General features: G+C 45.4%; 1 protein-coding gene across 5 annotated transcripts in view; it reads left to right on the top strand.

The window, feature by feature from the left end:
* Window positions 1–20,158, top strand: part of LOC125448012 (cell division cycle and apoptosis regulator protein 1-like) — a 51,761-nt gene that overhangs the window by 17,884 nt on the left and 13,719 nt on the right. For all 5 annotated transcript variants that reach the window (XM_048522892.2, XM_048522890.2, XM_048522891.2 and 2 more), the window contains 8 exons: window positions 4,000–4,225; window positions 5,045–5,158; window positions 7,582–7,748; window positions 9,689–9,899; window positions 15,219–15,302; window positions 17,323–17,523; window positions 18,352–18,543; window positions 19,432–19,758. In XM_048522892.2, coding sequence (XP_048378849.1) covers window positions 4,000–4,225; window positions 5,045–5,158; window positions 7,582–7,748; window positions 9,689–9,899; window positions 15,219–15,302; window positions 17,323–17,523; window positions 18,352–18,543; window positions 19,432–19,758 — 1,522 coding nt within the window. The remainder of the gene's footprint in view (window positions 1–3,999; window positions 4,226–5,044; window positions 5,159–7,581; window positions 7,749–9,688; window positions 9,900–15,218; window positions 15,303–17,322; window positions 17,524–18,351; window positions 18,544–19,431; window positions 19,759–20,158) is intronic.

The raw sequence follows: 20,158 nt of genomic DNA, 5'->3' as shown, positions 1-20,158 counted from the left end.
AGTTCAGTAAGGCTTGTGAGGCATGACCTGTCCCCCTCAAAGCCGTGCTGTCTATTTCTAATCAAACTGTGCTTTTCCAAATAATCATAAATGCTATCTCTCAGAATCCTCTCCAATAATTTGCCTACCACAGATATAAGACTGACTGGTCTGTAATTCCCACTTTTATCCCTATTACCTTTCTTGAACAAGGGAATGACATTTGCCAATCATCTGGTACTACTCCAGTGGACAGTGAGGACGCAAAGATCATTGCCAAAGGGGCAATAATCTCATCCCTCGCTTCCCGTAACGATCTTGGGTATATCCCATCTGGCTCAGGGGACTTATCTGTCCTCATGTTTTTCAAAACGTATAGCACATCCTCCTTCCTAACATCAACCTGTTCAAGCATGTTTGCCTGTTTCATGCCGTCCTCACAAACGTCAGTGTCCCCCTCGCTGGTGAATACTGAAGCAAAGTATTCATAAAGGACGTCCCCTACCTCCTGTGACTCCATGCACAAGTTTCCTACACTATCCTTGATTGGCCTTTCCCTCACTCTGGCCATCCTCTTGTTCCTCACGTAAACATGGAATGCCTTGGGTCTTTCCTTATTCTTACCTGCCATTCCCCGTTCTAGCTGTCCTAATCCATTCTTTAGTTCCTTCCTGGCTACCTTGCAGACCTCTAGAGCCCTGTCCGATCCTGGCTTCCTTCTTCCTCTTGATTAGTTGTTCCATGTGTCTTGTCATGCAAGAGTCCTTCACCTTGCCATCTCCTCCTTGCTTCAGTGGGCCAAACCTATCTAGTACTTGTAGCAACTGCTCTCTAAACAACCTCCACATTTCTGTCATGCATTTCCCAGAGAACATGTTCCCAATTTAAGCCCCGCAGTTCCTGCCTTGTCATTCCCCCTCCCCCACTTAAATACGTCCCCATACCGTCTGCTCCTATCCCTCTCCATGGCTATAGTGAAGGTCAGGGAGTTGTGATCACTATCACCGAAATGCTGTCCCACTGAGAGATCTTACACCTGGCCTGCTTGGTTGCCAAGCACCAAATCCAATATGGTCTCCCCTCGTCAGCCTATTTCCATATTGAGTCAGAAATCCTTCCTGGGCACAGCACAAAATCTGCTCCACCGAAACTATATGCACTTCGGAGGTTCCAGTCGATATTAGGGCTGTTGAAGTAACCCATGATGACAACCCTATTACTTCTGCACCTTTCCAAAATCTGTCTCCCAATATGTTCCTCAGTGTCTCTGTTGCTTTTGTGGGGGGTCTATAGAAAGCTCCCAATAAAGTGTCTGCTCCCTTCCTCTTTCTGATCTCTACCCATACTGACTCAGTAGACAAACCCTCCTCCATGACGTCCCTTTCTGCAGCTGTGATACCATCCCTGATTAGCAATGCCACTTGCCACCTATTTTACCTCCTTCCCTATTTCTTTTGAAATATCTATACCCTGGAACATCCAACAACCATTCCTGCCCATGTGTTAATTTTGTACCTCAATCTCTCATGGGTTTTTGTTTGAAAGCCTACTGAAATTCCCATCAAACCACATTCATGGTTGCCCTGATGAATAAGTGGTCACCATTTAGATAACTTGCTTCTTTTTTATATGGGAGTAACTTACTGCAGATGCTGGAATCTGCACTGAAAACCAAAAGTGCTGGAGATCATAGCGAGTCAGACAGCATCCAGGCAGAGAGAGCAATGTTTCGAGTCCAGATGACTCTTCTTCAGAGCTATAGCCTGACCTGCTGTGACCTCCAGCATTTTTTGTTTTCAGTGCTTTTTTTAAATTCCGGGAAAAATTCATCATTTCATGTTGTGCCCATTAATGCTGCATGTGCAATCTCTTTAACTGTTCACTTAACCTATGTCTTACCAGTATCTTTTTGGAGCCTATTAATATGTACTTCAAAACTGATCTTGCTATCTAATTTTTGGCAAGTCATGCTACAACTCTAGAAAACATGGTCAGGGCACATTTGGAGGACTGTATAGTTCTGGTTGCCACACTGCAGGAAGGATATAGGAAGGTATGACAGGTCGGCACAACATCGAGGGCCGAAGGGCCTGTACTGTGCTGTAATGTTCTATGTTCTATGATTTGTAGGCTCTGGAGAGGGTGCAGAAGAGGTTTATCAGGATGTTGCCTGGATTGGAGTGTACTACCTATAAGCAGAAGTTGGACAAACCTGTTTTGATTTTGCTTGAGTGTTGTAGGCTGAGCAGTCACTTGATATAAGTACATAAAATTATGAGAAACTTTGATAGGGTGGACAATCAGTCTCTTTGCCAGGATGGAAATATCAAAGACTAAGGGATATAGGTTGAAGATGAGAAGGAGAGGTTTAAAGGAGATATGTTTTTTTGGAACGTTTTTGACACAGAAGGTAATAGGTGTCTGAACCCATTGCCAGAGGAGGTGGTAGAATTGGAAACAATAGCAAAGTTTCACAGGCATTTAGAAAGGCACATGAACAGATAGTGAATAGAGAGCTGCAGACCCTGCCCAGGCAGGTGGGATTGTTTTAGAGAAGTGTAATGACATAGAGAGCCGGAGGCCCTGTTTTTGTGCTGTCACCAAATTTGGCAACTATACCTTTCACCCCTTCATCGAAATCATTTAGATAAATTATACTGACTCCTTTGGCATGCCACTTATTACATCTTGCTGACCAGAGAAAGACCTATTTATCCCTCCTCTCTGTGTGTGGCTAGCAGTAATATGCTGCCTTCATACCATGAGCCTTTACTTTCTGTAGCAATGATTCACAGTATATCTTATGAAATACCTTCAGAAAATCTAAGTACAGTACATTCACCAGTTCCTGTTTATCCACAATGCCTGTTACTCTCCATTTGTAAAATGAAACAAGTTTCACCTGATGCCTTCCAAACATATGGCACTGTCCTGAAATCATGGGAGTTTTGGGAAAATTGGAATTAATATGTTGATTATCTCATCAACAATGTCACACATGATGACTTTTCACATCTGCTGTTTCCTGTTGACAAAGCAGAATTTCTGGCAGCTGTGGATTGATGGTGCATGACTCTTAAATATGGTCATGGTCCAAATGTTCAGGTTTTATCAGGTAGACAATTACTGTTATTTGGTGAGTTATCAGCTTCCCAGAGACTACTTCAAAGAGAAGGATTTCAGGAAAGACTCTTGTAGCTGCAGTGGTATCTTTGTTACATTGACTCTTGAGTCAGAACTTCTAACCCTAGAGAGAGTTGCTAGTCCATGACTAGCATAGAGACCCCTAATTCTGCGGGGAAAATAGAAAAAGAAAGTGGGACATAACACCAGCGCTTCATCGGAGGCTCACTGATAATGTTACCTAGAATGGTGACGAAACGTCTGAAAACTAACCTTCCACCTCAGCGAGCAAACTCACATCCAGAAACCCCTAATCCCCTCAAAGCTAGGCTTTTACAGAAAATAATGGGATATGCCCCATCTTTAACCTCCTTGAAAGCTTAACTGTTTCTCCAAAGTCACTTGATTTCTAGGGAAATGCAAATAAACCCCTGCACACTTTACACTGCTAGCTTTATTTCCAAGAAATCACATGGTAAAAAAACGCTTTCCAATCCAGACAATGTCCAAATTGTCGGGGGGAAAAGACTTTCCTTTTTTCCTCAGTTAATCATTCAATCTAAATATATATTTCAGACAGTGGTCCACATGATGTTGAGGTGAGGATAAGTGTGACTTTTCACAGGGTTTTGGAATATGGTTCGCTACAGAACTAGGACAGAAAACGAGTTTGGGAGTTCAGAGCTACTGAGCTGGACTGTGGTGAATTGTGTACCACAATTGATAGGGTCAGTGGGACTTGCCTTGTAGAGGGTGGTATTCTGAGTGTTCATGGGGCATTGTCCTCAATTGTTAATAGTATTTTGATGGAAGAAAGTTGTCATGAAGTGTTGGTGCTGCGTTTAAATTGCAGATAGACAGTCTTGTTGTTGCAGTGTTTTCTCTTTTGTTTCACAGCTCTTCTTGTGATACAATCGAGGTCCAGCGCCGATATCCCTGTCTCCACATCCCTAATATGTTCTTTGATAGCAAGCTTTGCTGGGTGAATACATTCCCATTGAATGAACCTTTGCAGTTAGGACAGAAATGCGTTTTCCATGTGATGGAGGAAGGATCGAGCCTGGATGAAGAACAAGAGACTCAAGTGGAACCTGATGATGCAGATTCCACCTACAGTGCTAAGGTGAGACCTCTGGCAATGTATAGTTTAAATGTCTTTCAGAGTGTATATGAAATAAGCCCATAGCCTAGTACACTTGACTGTGCTATTTCTGTCCGTTGACATTTTCTAATTCATTCATGGGATGTAGGCTTCACTGAATAGGCCAACATTTATTGTTCATCCCCAAGTTCCTTGAGGGCAGTTAAGAGTCACCCATATTGCTGTGGGCCCGGAGTTGCATGTAGGCCAGGTAAGAATGGCAGTTTCCTTCCCTGAAGGACATAAGTGAACCAGATAGGTTTTTCAGACAATCGTTGATGGTTTCATGGTCATCATTGGACTCTTCATCTCAGACTTTTATTGAACTCAAATCCCACTGTCTGTGGTGGCGAGATTGCAACCCCAGCTCCCAGAACATTATCTGGGTCTCTGGATTGACAGTGCAGCGATAATGCCACTAGGCCATTGCCTCCAACGTACAGGCAGCATGCAGCTCCCCATCTCTCCCTCATAAACACTAACACAGATACAAACAGAACACATTCTTAATCTGTTTACAGTTGAAACCTAAGCATAATTGCTAAAGATTACCACATCACCTTGTGAACACTAGCTCACAAAACTATTCAGTGAGTATTAAATTTATGTGTCAGGAATACAGGGCAAGTACATGGTTATGAAGTTGTGTCGGATCATTCCTAGTGAAGAGTTAATACAGTTGAAGGGCTAAATGCTTGTTTCTTGTGCTGTAATTTCCCGTTGATGGCTTTGTCTGAATTTGAAATTCTGTTTGCTGCTTGTCTCCAGCCTATTCATTGCTGAGTTTGATTGAAATTTTAGGTGATACTGTTGTCATGCCCTGACCTCCAGAAGCTATACAGCCAGGCGTGCACATTGGCTGAAGCCCCAAAGGAGACAGCTGATGTTCCTCAACATCCTAACAAACTGATCAAGGTAAGTTCACAGCCATGTGTTTTTGCAAAAGGGCTTTTCTCTAGTTATCTCGTGGGGCTGGTGACTGCCTGCTGAGTCGTAGGCTCCTTTGAGCCGGAAGTGGATAGAGGGTTGTACTTGTGTGTAATTACACTGTCAGCTGTTAAAGCAGGGACATTTAAGTCAGATCTTACTGCAGTCCTGGTTCACCAATTTCATGTCGTTCAGGCATCCTGCTGGATGCATAAGGTGTGGAAAAAAAGGAAGTCATCACTGTCGGAGGTCCAGCACTGAGGGAGCGTCCCAGTGTCGGAGGTCCAGCGCTGAGGGAGCGTCCCAGTGTCGGAGGGCCAGCGCTGAGGGAGCGTCCCACTGTCAGGAGAGTTGTATAATTTTTGGGGAGAAAATGTCAAGGATTATACATTTTGGCTATTCGAGACAATTTTGCTATTAGAGAGTGAGTTTGTTGCAGTACTAAGTCAGAGTGGAACCAGGAGTTTGAGATATGGAAACAGTGACTGCTCCAGCTGCAGTTTGTTTCAGACCTGCAAGTGCAGAGCAGCCAGTAACTTCTAGATCTACAAACAATAAACATCTTCCTTTGTACACCTCTGTTGGTGTGAGTGACATGACAGAAACACCAAGAAATTTAAAAGAGGAATTTCTATCAGAAAAGACTGAGGTCCACTGATGCGCCATGGAAATGAAGAACAGTTTTCACTTTACAGACAGGAGCGTGTCATTATTGCTGAAGTGAGAGACGATGTAACTGACATTATCTGGACTTGTCATCTTTGGAATTTTGTTCCTTCCGTGTAGTTTTATTCCCACATAATATCTGTACCAAGCTGTCTGTCTTTTGTCTGATTTAATCATGAATATCTGTGTGCGTGTTTATTTGGGATTTTTAAAGGGAATAGTTCCAGTCACAGTAATAGATTAGTAATCCTTTCCTCTGTAATTTATTGACGTTGTGTGTTACTTTTTATGAATGACAAAACCCGGTGTGAATTTTTTGTCTACAATTCCAGTGAGTCAAACTAATTGGATACCCTGGGGGTGTGATTGGTATTTTATAAATTTTGGGATGGCTGTGGAACATTATTATTCGTGCATTCTTCCCAGGTAAGTTGTGATGGTTGCAATAGCTACTACATTTCAGGTCTGTTCCATTGACTGTGAAGTTTTTGGGGATTTCACAAGACGTGTAAGTTGCTATATAAATGCAAGTTCATAGCCAAAATACTGACTTGGATTGAAAATTGGCTGGCTGACAGGAAGCAAAGAGTCGTGATAAACGGGTCCCTTTCGGAATGGCAGGCAGTGACCAGTGGGGTACCACAAGGTTCGGTGCTGGGACCGCAGCTGTTTACGATATATATTAATGATATAGACGAAGGCATTAAAAGTAATATTAGCAAATTTGCTGATGACACAAAGTTGGGTGGCAGTGTGAAATGTGAGGAGGAAGTTATTAGAATACAGGGTGACTTGGACAGGCTAGGTGAGTGGACGGATGCATGGCAGATGCAGTTTAATGTGGATAAATGTGCGGTTATACACTTTGGTAGCAAGAACAGGAAGGCAGATTACTAACTCAATGGAGTCAAGTTAGGTAAAGGGGAAGCACAACAAGATCGAGGTGTTCTTGTACATCAGTCAATGAAAGCAAGCATGCAGGTAGTGAAGAAAGCTAATAGCATGCTGGCCTTCATCACAAGAGGAATTGAATATAGGAGCAAAGAGGTCCTTCTGCAGCTGTACAGGGGCCTGGTGAGTCCGCACCTGGAGTATTGTGTGCAGTTTTGGTCTCCCAATTTGAGGAAGGACATTCTTGCTATTGAGGGAGTGCAGCGTAGGTTCACAAGGTCAATTCCTGGAATGGTGGGACTATCATATGTTGAAAGATTGGAGCGACTGGGCTTGTATACACTTGAGTTTAGAAGGATGAGAGGGGATCTGATTGAGGCATATAAGATTATTGAGGGATTGGACACTGGGGGCAGGAAGCTTGTTTCCGCTGATGGGTGAGTCCAGGACCAGAGGACACAGTTTAAAAATAAGGGGTAGGCCATTTAGAACAGAGTTGAGGAAAAACTTCTTCACCCAGAGAGTGGTGGATATATGGAATGCTCTGCCCCAGAAGGCAGTGGAGGCCAACTCTCTGGATGCTTTCAAGAAAGAGATAGATATAGCTCTTAAAGATAGTGGAATCAAGGGTTATGGGGATAAGGCAGGAACAGGATACTGATTGTGGATGATCAGCCATGATCATAATGAATGGTGGTGTTGGCTCGAAGGGCCGAATGGCCTACTCCAGCACTTATTGTCTGTTGTCTATTGCCTGTTCATTGGGGTGCAGATTGGGCCGTCATTTCTTCAAGGCCTTTGTTTTTAGGTGGATTTAATTCTAGTCATAATCTCTCTATTGTTCCATTGTGCAGTTCTTGGTGGGGATGAAGGGCAAAGAGGAGGCTGTACTGATTGGAGGGCCATGGTCTCCATCCCTTGATGGCCTCAGTCCAGAGAAGGATCCCAGGGTACTTATCAAGACAGCCATTCGAACCACCAAGTCCATGACTGGCATTGACCTGAGCGCCTGCACTCAATGGTGAGTTTGCATCCTAGCAGAGCGGGATGGATTGTGTGTGGTAGGCATAACTGCATGTTACTATACACAATGATGAGGTCACCCTGATGGGTGTGAGTGAAATGTCACCAAAGTGAACACTGCATTATCTTGAATCACTGGAGGAAAACTATTTAGTTCAACTGTGCACTCAGTCGTTCAGTGCTGGGGTATTGCAGGGCTCGGTGCATAGAACAGCTTCACCCATCAATTCAACAACACCTTGAAATGTGCAGCTAATAGGGAAGGTGCAGAACTGCTCAAGGTGCTGCACGGTGACACGGAGAGGTGTGTCCTGTAGGATAACACTGCACATCATAGAGGGGCCATGTGTTAAAGGCAGGTGAGAGCATCAACTGAAGGGACTGGGCAGCTGTGGTCATGGATCTTTAGAACCATTCACTGGATGGCCATCAAATAGCATTTCATACTGGAATAACACAAGACCATTCTTGCAGTGTCCTGTGAAGTTGTGCTGGTGTCCTGTCACCCGACGTATGATGTTTCTGCTGTAAGCAGCCAGGATGCTGACACCTTACGTCTGGTCATTTGCTGCTGTGTCCTTCGTTTGAACAGCCTTAGGGATTCCTGTGTCAATATTCTGAATGATAAAGTATTGATAAATGCTGAGGAAATCCCAAATCTTAAAAGACAATTCTCTGCTTGGGCCATGCCCATCTTGTGTTCAGCTAACCAAGTTTCTTGGCAGTGAGGTCTTGCTCATTATTGTAAGCCTGTTTGTTTATGTTGTGTTTGATGTATCTAACATAATGAGAGCTTGAGTTGTATGTTTGTAAATCAAGAACTGTAAGGAGCTCTGTGAAGGACAATTTGTTGCTAGTCTTGATTGACCCTGCTAGATTAGCCTAGCAGTGGAAGGTAGTTCAGGTCAGAGGGTAAAAATGGCACGGGCTGTCTAGTTCTGTCTCTCTCTTTCATACTGTCCCTGTTTCTATTTGCCTCACTCACTGACTTTCTTAATATCTTACCTTCTGTCTGCCTCTGTTTTTTCCCTCTCACAGTCTCCCTCACTCTTTCATTCTCTCTTGCTTATTTGTACACCAGGGTTCACTCTTGTGTGCTCTCTTTCTTATCCCCATATTTTCTCTCCTGTGCCTAGCCTGTGTTTTTTCTGCCCTCCCCAACCCCGTGTTTTCTCTCTTGTTTCCCGTGTTTTCCTTCTCTCTGCCCCCTCCGTCATGTTTCCCTCTGTCTGTCCCCCCACCATGTTTTCTCTCTTTCTGTCTCCTGCCCCCCATTTTCCCTCTTGTCTGTCCCCCCCTCCGTCTCTCTGTCCCCCACGTTTACCCTCTCTATCTCTGTCTCTCCCCGCCCCCGCTCTGTCCCTGTTTTGCCTGTCTCTCTCTCTGTCTCTCTCCCCCGTGTTTTCTCTCTGTTCCTCCCCCCCGGTGTTTTGCCTCACGCGGTCTCTTTCTCTCTCGTGTTTTCTCTCTCTCTCTCTCTCTGTCTCTGTCACACTCTGTCCCCCGTTTTTTCCCCCTTTCTCTGTTCCCCCTGTGTCTCCCCCCTCCACCCCCGAAGTTTGTTCTCATCCTCCCCCGTGTGTGTGTGAGAGAGCTGAATGGTGTTAATTCGTGTCCGCATCTGTGTTCTGTGGGGGAGGGAACATGTTGAGAATGGACAAGGAAGAGCCCATGTGTAACCAAATCAATTCCTCAGATTCTCATCAAGTAGCTATCACCCAACTTTGAGCCAGTAATGCTCTATTTCTGTTGAATCCTCTGGTAAATTTGCAGATGATCCTGTCTGCATCTACTCAACAGTGCAGTGGGAAATTAATCCTTCTGGGAAAATGGGGTGAAATTGAAAGGTTGGGAGGTGACGCGGAACAGTCGACTGTGAGCATTGGATTTCTGGTCGTGTGTGCTACTATATCCAGTAATACTCTTCCCTTGTGACAGGTTTCGCTTTGCTGAGATTCGCTACCATCAGCCTGGAGAGCTCCGTGAAGGGCGGCTGCTCCCAGCCCGCGTGGAGACTGTGGTTGTATTTCTGCCGGATGTTTGGCATTGCCTCCCTACTCGCTTGGAGTGGGACGCACTGTCCCTGGGATACACGCAACAGCTGACTGACAGGGACCAGGCAGAGCACAAGGACACGGACCGAGATGAGGCATTTAATCTTTTTTTTATTACTCCATTCTCTTGCACAAACACTGACACAAACATTCCTGCTCATACACACACGTGCGCAGTGGTACCCCTCCACTACCATAGCAGGGATGACCGGTAGCTTTCAGATGACGTGACCATTTGACGTCCTTAAAAGATTTTGTCCCTGAAATTCTCAAACAATGGAGCAGAGAATTATTGTAGCTCGTCTCGGCACTCTGTGTGAATGTGGAGGGGGGTAGTCATTTTCAAACACAGCAACTGCCCACCTCTCAGTTCCTTAAACGGAGTCAGGGTAAGACCTAACATCACTACGTGTACAGGAGAAGCACCTAAATAATGATTTGCATTCTCCTTCCTAGAGCCAGATTCTAGAACAAGTTTTGACATTTGTGCTTTCTCAATCTATGACTCTTATGTTGTGAAGGAAATATAAAGGGAACTCCAGTTATGCTCACTGCTAACACAATTTATCACTGTTTCTGGACAGAGCTGAAAGTGGATTTAAGGATAACAATTATACACAGCACGTTCATTCAGCACTAAGGATGTTCAGTCACTGTGTCCCCTGGGAAATTGGGTGATTGTCGGTCTCTGAATCCTCACAGCACGAGAGGAAATAGGTGAATCACCTGTCTCCTGGCATGATGTGACGTGGACTGGGGTATGTAACATCTGTCCACTGTACTGTGGGTAAACAGCAAATCTACATAGTGAAAGTAAATAAAAGCCAAAAGAACTGATCATGTTGTAAATTAGAGACAAAAACAGAAATTTCTGATAAAGCTCTGTACATCTGACAGCATCTGTGGAGAGAAATCAAGTTAACTTTTCAGATCGAGTGGCCCTTCTTTGAAACTCTTTTTGTTAGAGAAGGCAAGATCAACACAATGTTTAACACCAGAATTGAACAGCCTGTTTTACTCACTGTCTCAGAGGCAAGAATATGTACTGTCCACTCTGAAAAGCAGACTGTGTATTTCTGGCTGAAGCCTATAGGAAGGAGAAATGCTTCATTTTCCAAAAGCTCTGTTTAAGGAAACATGAGGTGGCATGTGTGCAGAACATACGTGCACTTAAACACACACCAAACATCTTGTCTTTGCCACACACACGCGCGCACATACGACCCTATATCTGTGACATTGTCCACACCTTTAACACTGTTTATGATACAATTTTCCAGACAATTTGTTGTTCCTTCCCCTGACAGCCTCTTTCTCTTCAGCTTCCAATCTCCCACTAATGTAAGGAGCGCCTGCTCTGTGTGTGTGTGGCCCATTTCCACGTCGGATTTTCAGTCCAACACTTATGGTGTAATTTCCATCTCATTCGACGAACTAACACTCCAAAGACTGTTTCTCAGTTTTTCCCAGAGTCCTGCTCCTCTTCAGGTACCCATTCAGAACTGAGCTTTATAACTGGTGGAGCAGGTAGTGAGTTAGGAACAACTAAGCCTGTCCTTTTGTAGCATTCATAGAAACTGTAGACGAACATCTTATAGACTAAGGTTTTGATACATACTTAAAATGTGACCTGACAACAAAGTTTTGCAGTGATGAGGGAATGGTATACTAGCAGCAGATTAAGTTAATTTACCCAAAATTTGAACACGGGCTCCGAACATAACAGCCATACGAAAAGTGCAATAACAAATATGGAGGGTCTTATGTTGGCTCCTTCAGTTGTGGTATGGCAGTTATTGATGCAGAATTCATAACAGCAACAGACCTGTGCCTCAGTGTTATACAGGGAGAGAACTGTCCCCACCAGCAAAGTATCCTACTGTTACACAGTGACAACTCGGTCTCACCGTACTGTATACCCCAATATTATACAGTGACCGCTCTGTCCCCACCAGTACTGTACCCCAGTGACAGTTACACACCAGTCCCCCACCAATTTTATTATCCCAGTGTTACACGGTGACAGATGTGTCCCTATCAGTACCGTACCCCACTGTTTTACATTGATACCAGTACTGTACCCCAGTGTGGCACAGTGACAGACCTGTCCCCACCAGCACTGCATAACCAAGTATAATACAGTGACAGACCTGTCCCAACCAGTGCTCTACCCTAGTGTTACACAGTGACAGACCTGTCTCCACCGGTGCTGTACCCCAGTGTTACAAAGTAACAGACCTGTCCCCACCAGTACCGTACCCCAGTGTTAGAAAGTGACAGACCTGTCCCCACCAGTACCATACACCAGTGTTACAAAGTGACAGACCTGTCCCCACCAGTACTGTACACCAGTGTTACAAAGTGACAGATCTGTGCCCACCCAGTACTGTACCCCAGTGTTACAAAGTGACAGACCTGTACCCCAGTGTTATACAGTGACAGACCTGTCCCCACCAGTACCGTACCCCAGTGTTACAAAGTGACAGACCTGTCCCCACCAGTACTGTACCCCAGTGTTACAAAGTGACAGACCTGTACCCCAGTGTTATACAGTGACAGACCTGTCCCCACCAGTACCGTACCCCAGTGTTACAAAGTGACAGATCTGTCCCCACCAGTTCCGTACCCCAGTGTTATACAGTGACAGACCTGTCCCCACCAGTACCGTACCCCAGTGTTACAAAGTGACAGATCTGTCCCCACCGGTACCGTACCCCAGTGTTACAAAGTGACAGACCTGTCCCCACCAGTACCGTACCCCAGTGTTACAAAGTGACAGACCTGTCCCCACCAGTACCGTACCCCAGTGTTACAAAGTGACAGACCTGTGCCCACCAGTACCGTACACCAGTGTTACAAAGTGACAGACCTGTCCCCACCAGTACTGTACACCAGTGTTACAAAGTGACAGATCTGTGCCCACCCAGTACTGTACCCCAGTGTTACAAAGTGACAGACCTGTACCCCAGTGTTATACAGTGACAGACCTGTCCCCACCAGTTCCGTACCCCAGTGTTACAAAGTGACAGACCTGTCCCCACCAGTACCGTACCCCAGTGTTACAAAGTGACAGACCTGTCCCCACCAGTTCCGTACCCCAGTGTTACAAAGTGACAGACCTGTCCCCACCAGTACCGTACCCCAGTGTTACAAAGTGACAGACCTGTCCCCACCAGTACCGTACCCCAGTGTTACAAAGTGACAGACCTGTCCCCACCAGTACCGTACACCAGTCATACAAAGTGACAGACCTGTCCCCACCAGTACCGTACACCAGTGTTACAAAGTGACAGATCTGTGCCCACCCAGTACTGTACCCCAGTGTTACAAAGTGACAGACCTGTACCCCAGTGTTATACAGTGACAGACCTGTCCCCACCAGTACCGTACCCCAGTGTTACAAAGTGACAGACCTGTCCCCACCAGTACCGTACCCCAGTGTTACAAAGTGACAGACCTGTCCCCACCAGTACCGTACACCAGTGTTACAAAGTGACAGACCTGTCCCCACCAGTACTGTACACCAGTGTTACAAAGTGACAGATCTGTGCCCACCCAGTACCGTACCCCAGTGTTACAAAGTGACAGACCTGTACCCCAGTGTTATACAGTGACGGACCTGTCCCCACCAGTACCGTACCCCAGTGTTACAAAGTGACAGACCTGTCCCCACCAGTACTGTACCCCAGTGTTACAAAGTGACAGACCTGTCCCCACCAGTACCGTACCCCAGTGTTACAAAGTGACAGACCTGTCCCCACCAGTACTGTACACCAGTGTTACAAAGTGACAGATCTGTGCCCACCCAGTACCGTACCCCAGTGTTACAAAGTGACAGACCTGTACCCCAGTGTTATACAGTGACAGACCTGTCCCCACCAGTACCGTACCCCAGTGTTACAAAGTGACAGACCTGTCCCCACCAGTACCGTACCCCAGTGTTACAAAGTGACAGACCTGTCCCCACCAGTACCGTACCCCAGTGTTACAAAGTGACAGACCTGTCCCCACCAGTACCGTACCCCAGTGTTACAAAGTGACAGACCTGTCCCCACCAGTACCGTACACCAGTGTTACAAAGTGACAGACCTGTCCCCACCAGTACTGTACACCAGTGTTACAAAGTGACAGATCTGTGCCCACCCAGTACCGTACCCCAGTGTTACAAAGTGACAGACCTGTACCCCAGTGTTATACAGTGACGGACCTGTCCCCACCAGTACCGTACCCCAGTGTTACAAAGTGACAGACCTGCCCCCACCCAGTACTGTACCCCAGCGTTACACAATGACAGACCTGTTCACCTCAGACTGTAGCTGGGTGAGGGCTACATCTCAGCCTGAAATTAGGAGTTGCTCCACATTAGATCAAATGGCGATAGAGGTTTGTCAGGTGATAAAGCTGAGAGTGTAGGTTGTTGAAGTGCACTCTTGCAATCTAGAATAGTGTTGACATGGCTGTAACTACTAAAGTAGCTGAATGATGTTTGGACCATATGAACTCAAATTTCCTAAAAGTCAAAGTTCTCCCTGATTGTCTCAGTATTGCGAGCTGATAGCAACATCCTCTCTGCCCCATGCCCACAAGGGTTTCAGTGATGCTGTTCAAGTGTGTCTTCTTCCTTTGTTGTAGTCTACGTTCCATGTCCCAACCTGCCAGTATGTTCTTCTGGGAGTGCGTCTGCATCTGGAAGCAATAAAGGAGTTGGAAGCCAGAGCAGGAATGGGGAAATCAATGCCCTGATACTGCAGACCTCAGGATATTGAGTCTGATAGTTTGGGACAGTGCAGAGGGAGATTTATTTGGTGTGCAACCCTATGCTGTCTCTGTCCTGGGTCTGTTTGGGGGCGGTGCTGTGAAAGCTTTACGGTGTATGTAACCCTATGCTGGACCGGTCCTGGGAGTGTTTGACATTTCTTCTAGTTGTTAGTAATGTGCCTCATTCCTTGACTTTGAAGAACAAAGTTGTGAAGCCTGGCAGAGCTGGTGTTGCATGAAGCATAATTGGAGAGAGAGGAGTTTGATCCTGCACAGTTACAGGGAAGGGCAGATGGGTAGGGGGATGTTAGAAACAAGCTACTTTATTGAGTCGATAAGGACATGGAGCTTCATTCTGTGTGTGAGACTGTGTGTGCATGTGTATGTGTGAGCACCCTGTGTTGTGAAACTTCCCTTCCGTCTCTGTAATGAGCCTGTTCACTAGGGGTGGCATCTCTTGTTTAAGATGATTATCCAGACTATCTCATGTTCTAGGTGATGGTGGTTTCAGACCAGTCACAGTACAGGGTCAAATCCAAGTCTTGTATGTGGCTGGTTGGTGCAATGACAATCTGTCTGTGACGTCTGATAGGAGAACGAACTTAGTCAATATTGATGGCTGCTCAGAGTGATGTAAGACATGGTTCTCCCCGCAGCCTGAAGAGAAGATGGAAGAGCAGGGAGAAGACTCACTCCCCACTCCAACCCAGTGGAGCAGTCTGGACCTGAAAACTATGAAAGTGAGACATATTTCTACATCTCATTCCTACCTTGCACTCCTAATTGTGTGTGTGTGCCACTTCATGGTACTGTTATCGTTTTGTGTTCTGTTTTCACTTGAAATCTCATCACCCTTGTTCGATCCTGCCCTTGCATCCTGATCCTAATCTTGAATCTGAGTCTGTCATAGCCAGTGATGGTGAATGCACACAATGCTCAAACTTTGACATCAGTCTGGCTGAGAGCTGAGCAGTGAGACACTGCTTGTTCAGCTTCAACATATATCACCACTGATTGCAAAGATCTCTCGAGTCAGGAGACTGGGTTCAAGTTCCAATCCAGTAACTTGAACCCAAAGCCAGAGGTGCTATCAAGAGCACGAGGCTTGAAATTATGAGTCTGTCTGCATGGGAATCATCCCACTCCCAGGATTCAAAGAATACCAAGGGATTTCTCTGCTATCCTGACTAGTATTCATTCCTTAAGGAACACTGCAGATTTGTTTTGTCATTACTGCTGCAACTCTGAATAGAGAAGTTTCCCCTCATCTCACGCCTAACTCTGCTGTCAATCTTGAAATTGTGACCCATCATCACTGACATGCCAGCTGGTGGAGACGATGTCCTCCTTTACCCTATCGAAATTGTTTTTAATTTTAAACACTTCAGTATGGTCACCTTTTAATCTTATTAATGTTAACGTTATGGGGGTTGCGCCAGAAACTCAACTGGGCCAGTTCGGAACTGAACCATATAAGTCCTGTGGCCACAAGTGCAGGTCAGAGGCAGTGAAGAACTCACTTCCTGATTTCCCCACTGCATCTGCAAGGCACAAATCAGAAGTGAATGGAACACTGTTGACTAGACTGGATGAGTGCAACTCCAGCAACAGCGCACAAAGATTAACACCATTCAGTTGAATCAGCCCCTTGCTTTGTACCTCATCTGCTGCCTTCTGAATTTATCCCTCCACCCCTGAAGATCAGTAGCGGCAGTGTGTAGCATCAACAAGATGTGCTGCACAAATTTATTTAAGTTCCTTAGACAGCGCTTCCCAACACACCCCCCACTACCACCACCATTCACCATCCCGACTTGGAATTATTTGGCCGTTCCTTCAGTGTCACTGGGTCAAAGTCCTGGAACTCGCTCTTTCACAGCATTGTGGTGTCCCTGCAGCACATGGACTGCAGTGGTTCAGCAGGCAGCTTGCCTTCATCTTCTCAAGGCCAACACCTGCATTCCACGAATGAATAAAGTCAGTCAAGTGAATCTTCTCTTAACTGAGCATCATGCAATTATATCCATTTCCAAGTAAGGAGACCAGACTTTTCGCAGTAGTCCAAATCTGGGTTCGCTCAGGTCCAGTATAACTGGCAAACTGTCACTGTTTATAAATGCTTATTTCCTTGCAATATACCTCCCCTACTTGATGAACCTGCGTAACTAACTGTGATTTGTTTGCCAGGCTTTTCAATCACTTTCTCCACACTTAAATGATCAGCTTTCTTTTTGCCAAAATAGACAAGCTAACATTTTCTCACAATGTACTTCATCTACCAAATTATTACTCATTTATTACCATATTTATATCCCTTTGTAGATAGAGTCCTTTTTCTCGCTTCTGTTTCTACCTGACTTTGTGTTATTAAAAACTACATTTTGTCTCTTCATTGGGAAATAATGGGTGTTGATTTGAGTCCAAAGCACTGATCATGTTAAATCTGGGATATACTACCAACCTGAAAATCATCCACTTATGTGTCCTGCCGGATTTCTGTCAGCCAATCAATCTGTTATCCTCGTCACCCCTGATACTGTGAGCTACTTTGCTGCTTTGAGTTGATACCTTATCAGATGTGTTCTGACAGTCTCAACCTCTTATAGATTCCTTCCTTTCTGTCTTCTCTGGAAGTTTCCAAAACGAAGTGAGGTGTTGCGTCTCAGATGAGACTTGTGTGGGCATCAATGCACGAATGGCAGACTGCTTTCCCGGATTCAAACAACAACTGGGCTCTGACAATTTTTATCATAATTTTAGGTGGAAGACTTCCGTCGAGAGCTGAAAGCAAGGAATCTGAGTTTCAAGGGAACAAAGGCTCAGCTTGTGAGCCGCCTGGAGAAAGAGCTGGAGGAGGAGGCAGCAAAGGAAGAAATTGAGAAAGATGAAACTGCAGAACAGAAGGAGGCAGCAATGGAAGCTACAGAAGAAGAGAGCTCTCCAGCAGAGGAGCAGAAAGAGGTGGGAACATTAAATCACTTGTAAGTATGGGGCACAAATTTGAAATTTGTACATGATGCAGTGCTTGAGCAAGAAAAGTGTAAAAAGAAACAGACGCCTCCTGGTTGCACAAATCTTCAAAGGTAACTGGACAGTTCTCACAGCATGTTTGGGAGTATAGGCATTATTATTGGAGGTACAGCACAAAAGCTGCAAGCCTGCTGTTTGAGAGAAGAACAATGTAAATAGCTCTTGAAGTGCTGGCAGCTTGCTTTTAAAACTTGCAGCAATCCCTTCCAGTCCTTGGCTTTTGAATCAGTTCTTTACTCGTTTCAGCTCACATTCAAAAATACAGAAACATAACGTATACAGCCTTTGAGTGGAGCAGGCACATTTCAGGCATTTTAGCAAGAGAATCAGAGGTAATCTGAGCTAATACAAGGTCACAGTGAGCAAGCAGGATTTTGAAGGTAGTATCCGATAGGATGGTTGAAACATTTCCAGTTGGAATGTTGAAAAGTCAATCAGCTAAAAGTAGATAGAATTTCAGATGTGGGACAACAATGTGAAATTGGACAAACTGGATTAATCTTTGGATGTAGTGTACGTCAAGATGGGCTGAATAGTGTCTTTCTGGGCTTCTTTCAGAAAATAATTTAAGAGCTAAGCATCAGCCCTCCCCTCTCCAGTCTTTGCTCGCACCCTGTCCCAACCCACCCCTCCTCCCTTCGTGTGCTCTTCCTTTCTATCTTGCCTCTATTTCTCCTCTCCCGTGCCCTGTCTCTGTCCTTAGAGATGTGCTGGTTTATTTAAATTTGGCTAACCCAAGTCTTGTTGCACTTTATGTAGGATGTCGAGGGGAAGCAGCCTGAAGATTCTGCCGTCTCGTCAAAGCAGGAGCCCCGATGCCCCCTTCCTGCTGAGCCTTCCGTGATTGTTCGCCCTAATTGCTCTGCTATGGGGGGTAATTTTGGCTGTGCTGTCCTGTCCCTGAGTACGTTACGAAGCTACCGTAGTGATTCGAAAGGCTATTCCTTTGAGGTAATAAGTTTGTATGAGCATCTCCTACCAGTTTGTGGCAGAAAATGTTCTGCATTTCTCTGTGGCTTCTGACATCAACATTGGGGTATAATGTTCACGTTATGCAGGGGGCGCTTTACCCTGAATCTAACTCTGTGCTATCTCTGTCCTGGGAGCTTTTGATGGGGACTGTGTGTGGAAACCTTTACTTTTAGTTTAAAGAAGTAGATGGAGCCTTAATCTGTACATAACCCCATGCTGTCCCTGCTCGATGGGGACAGTGTCAAGAGGGCTTCACTTTCTGTTTTCTTTTAACTTAAAACAGCAGAGTGAGCTTTACTCTCTGTCTGTGGTATAACTATCCTGGGAAGGTATGGTGGTGACAACGTGGAGGTAGCTTTACTTTCAGTTTAAAAGAGTAGAGGGAACTTCACTGTATCTAACCCCATGCTGTGCATGTCCTTGGAGTGTTTAATGGGAACAGTGCAACGGGAACGTTACTCTGCATTTAACCCTGTGCTGTCTCTCTCCTGAGAGGGTGTGATGGGGGTATTTTTGAGGGACCTTTATTTTCAGTTTCAAAGAGAAGGGGGAGATTTGCACTGTATCTCACCTTGTCCTTGTGCTGGGAATGTTTGACAGGGACAGTGTTATCTAACCACGTGCTGAATCTGTCTTGGAAGCTTTAGTCTGTATCTAACTTCATGCTGTAGCCTGCCTGGGAATGTTTGGAATCTCTGTTAAGGGAGCTTTATACTATATCTAACCTGTGCTGAATCCCTTCTGGCAGAGGGACCTTTACTCTGTACCTAACCCTGTGCTTTACCTGTCTTACCATGCCAGTTTTCTACTTGGGTGGTGTATGAATTGAAGAAGAAAGATTTAATAGGTTTTATGTTTCGTTTGCAGGTTTTATGGCTTGCGGAGCTGTTTGGTGAGATGCTACAGAGGGACTTCGGCTACACCATTTACAAGGCCGTGCTCGCATTCCCAGAGAGGAAGCCAGAAGAAGTGGTCGAGAAGCCGAAGGCAGCCAGTGCCAATCAAGAGAAGGGGGAGAAAGATCAAAAGGAAATGGAGCAAGAGGAAAAATCAGACGAGCTGAAGAAAGAAGCCGAGGAGATGAAGGAAGCAGAGGAGTTGATGGAAGCAGAGGAGACAAAGGAAACAAGTGAAGCACCTGCGAAAGCCACTGCAATGGAAGAGGATGAGAACTGGGATTGGGAGCTGACAAAGGTATGCTTACACAGTTAGAAAGGCAAACCTCAAGGGAACTACAGTGTTACTGTTGAGTAGAAGAGACACCACTGATGACTGTGTCTGGGTCTGGTTGGGTTGAGTGATACATCATGAGTTGAGCCAGAGCGAAATTCCTGGCACAGGGGTTAGCTCAGCTGCGTAGGAGGGCACAAAGCAAACCAAAATGTGCCTAATCGTGGGTGATTTGTGAATAAGGAGAATAGATGTATAAATGTTGTGGATACAGCAATAAACCCCAGGTGCCTGGGTTAAGGATGCGACTCAACACAATGCCCTAGAGCTAACGGTGACAGGGAGCGTTGACAACAAGTGGCCATAGCCCACATTGGAACCGTTGACATGGATAGGAAGATGACATGTTGGTGCAAAATGGGAA

The sequence above is a fragment of the Stegostoma tigrinum genome, chromosome 40, assembly GCF_030684315.1.
Source record: "Stegostoma tigrinum isolate sSteTig4 chromosome 40, sSteTig4.hap1, whole genome shotgun sequence".
In the NCBI taxonomy this organism is placed as follows: Eukaryota; Metazoa; Chordata; class Chondrichthyes; order Orectolobiformes; family Stegostomatidae; genus Stegostoma; species Stegostoma tigrinum.
The sequence above is the reverse complement of the archived record's forward strand: the minus strand, read 5'-3'. Positions and strand labels throughout refer to the sequence as shown.